This window comes from Chenopodium quinoa, unplaced genomic scaffold, assembly GCF_001683475.1.
Source record: "Chenopodium quinoa cultivar QQ74 unplaced genomic scaffold, ASM168347v1, whole genome shotgun sequence".
In the NCBI taxonomy this organism is placed as follows: domain Eukaryota; kingdom Viridiplantae; phylum Streptophyta; class Magnoliopsida; order Caryophyllales; family Amaranthaceae; genus Chenopodium; species Chenopodium quinoa.
The window spans coordinates 1,168,567-1,175,507 of NW_018745251.1; the positions used below are offsets into that span (position 1 = coordinate 1,168,567).

General features: G+C 36.8%; 1 protein-coding gene across 1 annotated transcript; it reads left to right on the forward strand.

Annotated features, from left to right (window-relative positions):
* The first annotated feature begins 723 nt into the window (after positions 1 to 723).
* On the forward strand, positions 724 to 5,243 carry LOC110711296 (coatomer subunit epsilon-2-like). The gene is made up of 6 exons (XM_021889676.1): positions 724 to 1,109; positions 1,411 to 1,562; positions 2,168 to 2,303; positions 2,379 to 2,534; positions 3,819 to 3,898; positions 4,932 to 5,243. Exons 1-6 carry the CDS (start codon positions 858 to 860, stop codon positions 5,023 to 5,025), a joined length of 870 nt encoding a protein of 289 aa, XP_021745368.1. The 5' UTR covers positions 724 to 857; the 3' UTR covers positions 5,026 to 5,243.
* Positions 5,244 to 6,941: the final 1,698 nt, after the last annotated feature.

Sequence of the window (6,941 nt, forward strand, 5' to 3'; positions counted from 1 at the left end):
GGAAAGGTATCACATTTAGTGAAAGCCTTTGAACTCAATTACTCGGGTTTTTTTGGTCCGATCTTGCTAATCCCAAGACATCGGACTTTGTCGGTATTCGTTGGTGCGGGTGGATCAACGTTGGAGGCTTCATGTTTTCGAAGCTAGCTTTCAAGTAAGAGCCCATTCGGTCGGGCGAAGCACGCTCCAAAAGGTAATCGTTTTATCTTAATCTTGTGATTAATTTAATTATATTTATGGTTTCATTTATTACGAGTGCGGTCTTGTTTTTGGGTTTGGTGGGTTTGTTTTCGTGGTGAGTCGGACTCACCGAACCCAAACAAATTATTATTAATATTAATAATTATTTAAAAAAAATTTAATATTAATAATTATTATAATTATTCAAAATAATAAATTATTATCATCAATACAATATTAATTATTATTATTATTGAATATTAATTATTTTTGTTATTTGAAAATAGAGCAGAGTAGAGCAGAGCAGGGCTGGGCTGAGCTCAGTAGAGTAGAGCAGATATAAAGAACATGGCCTAAGTAACGACGTTAGGGTAAGAAGTAGAAGTCATTTTCGACGTGGCTAAGGTGTACGGTCATCAAGAAATAAGGGCAGAGTCAGCAAATGAAAACGGGTTTGAGTTACGATAGTACCCTTACGTAAGGGGTGAAATGACGGTTTTAACCCGATGAGGCGATGATAAACGAAATAAGTTTATCACGAAGATCAACAACTCAACAAGTGTTTTCCCTTGTGCGATCATAATCACTGCTCTCTTCTTCTTTTGCACCAAAAAAATACATATATTCACTTTCTTCCTCCCCATCCCCGAGCATTCTGATCTCGAGATCTATCATCAATGGCGGCACCAGATCTTCTGTTCAGTCTACGGAATAATTTCTACTTGGGAGCTTACCAATCAGCCATCAACAATAGCGACATCCCCAATCTTTCTCCTGAAGATGCAATCGAAAGAGATTGTTTCGTTTACAGATCATACATTGCTCTTGGCAGCCACCAACTTGTCATCAATGAAATTGATTCTTCTGCTGCCACTCCTCTTCAAGCCGTCAAACTTCTCGCTTTCTATCTTTCATCTCCCGATAATAAGGTCCCTTTTCTCAGATCTCGCCAATTTTCATCTTCTTTTTTCTTATTATCGATAATTTCTTGTTCTAATTGCAACTAGATTAGTGCTAATATTTCGTAATTCATGTTTTCAATTGCTGTAATCTAAAGGGTATTACACAATCGTAAGGTTCGTTTTGATGGACCAAAGAATTGATTTGATTTTTGTAGCGTTTTAAATCTTAGCAGTTGGGATCTCAATTTTGTCGAATTTTGAATTACTGATACTATGATAAGGGATGTATAGATGTTAATTACCGTGAAATGGGTTGATATGATTGCAGGAATCGGCGATTTCGAGTTTAAAGGAGTGGTTAGCGGATTCTGCCGTTGGAAACATGCCGACCTTGAGGCTTGTTGCTGGTATTATATTTATGCATGAACAAGATTACAGTGAAGCTTTGAAGCATACTCATGCTGGAGGAACTATGGAATTGTTAGTATTCCCACATTCTAAGTTGCGTGTCATTAGCTTAATATATTAGAGGTTATAGGGTCATACCATTATAGCCACACTGGCTTTGTTATTTCTCCTAAAAACCTTATGCTAAAATGAGTTATATTGTAGAGGTGATCATTTGCGGGCTTTGGCGGGTAGCGGGCCAGGCTTATTCTTAATTTTTTGTTCAACGGGCTTTATGTAGCAAACCTGAACCCTTTAAAGTATATTGGCATTTGTTGTCGGTAAGTTGAACAAATTACTTTTGCAGAAACTTATGTGTAGAGGTGAAAAACAAAGCTGGGCTATTGCTTATAAGTTATAACTGAATGCTCCAATTTCATGTTAATGTGGCTTAGATCGGAATATGTTTGATTTATGCTTGATTAGAGACAAATCAACGTCTGTGTGCTATTATTATGATTCCTTGTTAACACTAAAAATGAAAAAGATGTAGGACTTTTTATGTGTATGGTTTCGCTGTTACTATATGCTGAATATAATGGAAACATTGCACATACTCTTGGCAAGTCTTATTTGGTTGTGTGAAAGATGTTTTCCTGTATCCTGAGGTTTGCTTCCTCTCTCACTGTCTTACACAGGCATGGATTGAATGTCCAAATATATATCAAGATGCATAGATCAGAGCATGCAGATAAACAGTTAAAGATTATGCAACAAGTTGATGAGGACCACACATTGACTCAACTTGCTAATGCCTGGCTAAATTTGGCAGTGGTAAATGCAGCTGTTTTTCTGTTCCTCTTCCAGGTACATGAGATGACCGCTAAAGATGCGTTTTCTTTGTTATAGGGGGGTTCCAAGATACAGGAGGCATATCTCATCTTCCAGGATTTCTCTGAGAAGTATTCAATGACTGGATTGATCCTGAATGGCAAGGCTGTCTGTTGTATGCATATGGGAAATTTTGATGAAGCAGAATCACTGTTACTTGAAGCTTTGAACAAGGTAAATTGTTTGAATTACTTAAAAGATTGTGGGTATTGAGACTATTGACCATTTGGTTTGGTTGTATGAGTGGTAATGATTCTGACATCTTGTAAAGATTTTCTGAATTTTTATTGGAACTTGTCTATATTTTAAATATATTACTGTAGGTTGTCGTTTCCTCTTATAAACTGGAACATGACTAGTATAAACCCTATTTGATTAGAAGCTTGGGCATGTTAAGATATATGAGTGTTGCCTCTAAGTAGTGGATAGTATCATCAATCAAGGGTGCTTTTTGATATGACTTATTAAATTAGGAAACGATTCATATGAGATACGGAGGCTATAATTGGGTCAACATTAGATAACTTTTGACTTTAATTGTTATTATTAGTATACAAATTAGACATAATAAGTTCAGTGTTCTCTTAATTATTCATCATTTAGGTAACCATAATCAGCTTTAAGTTCACTTAAATTAAATGCCACATCATCATAAGATAAAAAATTTGCTTTAATAAAATTTGCCTTCCTTACTGTGTTCTTGCTATCATCTAAATGTGTTCTTTTGAATTTCTGAATAAATGGACAGACCATTATCTTCCCAAGCCAGGTTTAAAACTGTAAAATAACAGTCAGAAATCATGATTTTCACATTTTGAACATTAGATCACAAATGCCGCTGCTAGGAGCTGTTGTTAAGGTTTAGGTTTTGACATTGGCAAATGGATAGATTGATCAACAATGGATGTTTTAATGAAACCAAGTTAATGCATCTGTTTCAACTTTATAACCTTTTGGAACTCTCTTTCCTATACAGCTGCTACCACATCAATGTTACCTTAGTTTGTTCTTCTGCTCGTTACTTCTGTAAAGTGCTGTGTTTCATTCGCTTGATGATCTCAGGCATTCAAATCTTATGCTAAATGGTCCTAAAATAATCTGTTAAGTGTTAAGAATTCATCAAGACTAATACTCCACAATCTACGTTCTTTTTGCATTTTTCTCTTGATCATCAGTGCTCTCCTATCATACACCAAGTGATACAAGAGCATCTATTTTATGTTCGTAGAACAAAATACCAATAAGAATCATGTGCCAAATAGGTAACCTCCAATTACAAGGTTTTTGTGCCGATTGTTTGATTAAATCCATGGGGGGTACATGGGAAGTTTTGGATAACAAAAGGTATACTGCTCCTTTAGTCTTTCATTCTTGGGAAACATGTTGACTCTATCATGGAAATTGTTCTGGTCCACAGAAATACCTGATAACAGATTGTTTAACTTGTGTCTGATGAAGGATGCAAAGGATGCTGAAACATTGTCAAATTTGGTTGTGTGCTGTCTTCACCTTAGCAAGCCAACAACCCGATACCTGAGGTAATGACTAATCGCGTAATCCACTGCATTGTTATACTTGGCCTTTGTTACAAAAAACTTTAATATATTTTGTGGTTGTGATATTATGTTACTTAAGTAGTGCAGTATATAACTATGTATCACATTTTTGTACTTAAATTCTCTTGCTGCTCTTGGTAGTCTTGGTAGTTGGTTCTAACTTCTTTACTGGACTATGGGTTTTACTTCTATGCCTCAAAAGCTACTTTTGGTTGTATGTTTCATGTAGAGCAATGGTAAAAAACCAAGAGTAAGAACCATCAGAGTGTAGGGATAATTAACTTCGTTCTCTGAATGACACTGCCATTTTATATGTTTTTTTACCTGTGCCAAGAACCAAAGCTGTTTATAGCCTTGTGAATTATAAAAGTTGCAAGACTATCTTAATCATCCTAGAGTTATTACCTCATCTCAGAATAGGTTTAACATGCCCTGCGTGCTGCATATGCCAGACTTTCTTTCCTTAATTCTGTTTTCAAAATCCTTGTAGACGTAGTAGCAATAATGATCATCTTTTTATAAAAAAAATAGAAATAAAGTTCCTTTCCATGTTTTATTTGATAAAATTTTGGTTTTTCAATTAGACATCGGTATGTGTTAAATCATCTGGGAAGGTCAGAAGGTTCACTTAATATGCTGCACTGTGTCTCATTCCAGATTCATGATTTCTAGCCTAAGATTATTTTACTACTTTTAGCGTTGATGATGTTGAATCATTGCCCCTGAAGTCTTTTCGATTATATAAGATTATAAGACATGATCTTTCATTTGTACCCATTTTTTGCAAATTCAATACAAATAGTAGTCTCACGTCCTTTATGTGTCCTATGCTATGTATTGTTGCCATTTTTGTTTTAGCAATATAATAATTTTGATCCTGTGCTTAATTATTGCATTTCCTGTCTTTACTTGTAGTAGTGTACTTGCAGTTGCTAGGTTCTATTGTAGGCAATTGAAATTGAAATCTTTTATTGTTTTGAAAAAGCTTATATTATATGATCATCAACTTTTGCAGTCAGTTGAAGGTTACACATCCTGAGCACATGTTCGTGAAATGTTTGTCTGATGCAGAAGACAGTTTTGAGAGGGCAGTTCAGTCAGTTGCATAAGAAATACATTGCTTGTGTACTTGGTCTAGTATCTAGTTAATTGGTTTTTTTTGTGAACTAAGTCTATTACATTGTTGTTTCTCTTTTAATTATCCCTGATATGGGATCTTCCAACTCCACAGGGACAAGAATCAAATAGCATGTTATGATAGCTTTATGTATGGAACGGCATGAGACTTTTCGAAATTGTTTGTAATTCTATATTTTTTTTTTCACTATGTACTTCTTTCGTTCCAAATTGTTGATACATATAACTAGTTGGTAAGTTTTTTACGCACTTTTTTGGTGTTGTCGACATTACCCTTTTTCTTTTCTCTCCTTCCTCATGAACAGATCTCTCCTCTCAGCCACTGGTCCACAAATTCATACTCCTGATTTAAGCCATTTTATTAAGTATAGCCCACTACTAGGACTTGGTCTATTAGTCTAAAGACAAACCTACATGTAACATGTTCCATGACCAAAACCTTCTCTGTCTAGAATATAGAGAGATGTTCACTCTCTAGTCACTTACTAGAGAAGCAACTTACTACCTCCAGTTTCACATGTCTATTGCGAATCAATCTTTTCATTTTACTCTTCCTAGTTTAAACAAATCTATGCCTTTGCACGAAACACACCAAAGCCTGAATAGAATGGGAATTGCAATTTTCCGGCTTCCGGAACATAGTCCAGAGGATGTGGATAAGTGCAATCTAGCTGTTGTAGCAAAAGTTTTAGATGCAAGGGAGTTTTCTGAAATTCAGTTACAAACATGGGTGGTTAACCTGTGGAAGACGAATAGAGCTGTCATACTGCAAAAGGTGAGTCACTCCAAGTCCTTGTTCTTCTTCTGTACGTCTTGGCAAGACAGGGAAAACCTGATAGCCATGGGGACATCTGCTTACAAGGGAGCACTGGTAGTGTTCAAAGAATGGATTATGGGATCAAGAGTAGAGCAAATGGACTTTACAGAGGCAGCTATATGGGTAAGAGTTGAAGGCCTACCAACAGAAGAGTGCAAACCACAGGTAGCAAGAAGAATTCTAGGCAAGATAAGAAGATTAATAAGACTCGATCATGAATCAGGAGATGACAGACCTCATAGTATCATCAGAGCTAAAGTTGTAATCCCTGTAGAAAAAGCTCTGATCCCTGGGTTTCTATGAGTACTTTGAAATAAAGGCACTATGGATCTTCCTATGGTATGAAGGGGTGTTTACTTTTTGCAATGGCTGTGGCAAGGTTGGACACAGACAACCAGGATGCAAAACACCCCTGCACCTAGCACAAAGGGAGGTGCGCTACAGAATTAGAGGCTTGTGTGGTCCTGGTAATGAATTGTTACTTACTAGATCACTAACTCCTCTGTTCTCGAAAAAAGTCATGGGATTGCAGGATATTGAGAGGTGTAGGACAACAAGGGTGAATCTGAGAGTATATCCCTACCCAAGTCCTACTTCACAATCACCTGAACATACTCCACCTAATGATCATTTGGATAGGGATGGTTAAGAGGATAATCCTTCAGAAAATAATGGGTCAAATAACCAGAGTGGTGGAAGTTCAGAACAGAGTGCACCAACAAGCTCATCATCAAACAACAGCTCCGATGACCAAGACAAACCAGGTCCTAGTAATAGGGTGCAGATTGTGTCGCTGCAGATGGGTATACAACTGCAAGTGAATGCTGAGCCAAGGGATAACCCAGGAAAGAGCAATGTCCAAATGGGAGAAACACCTTCCTGCTCGCAAGAGGAAACCCCAATCTTTGCTTGGAAAGGTGTTACAGGAATCAATTCGATCATCATCCCCGCCTTACAAAAAAGGGCAAACCTTTGGGAAAACTGGATGAAATGTGCTAATCATAAAGATACGATAGCGCTAGTAACTAGGAGATATGTAAGGACATGGTGTGCGAGATCAGGACCTTACAC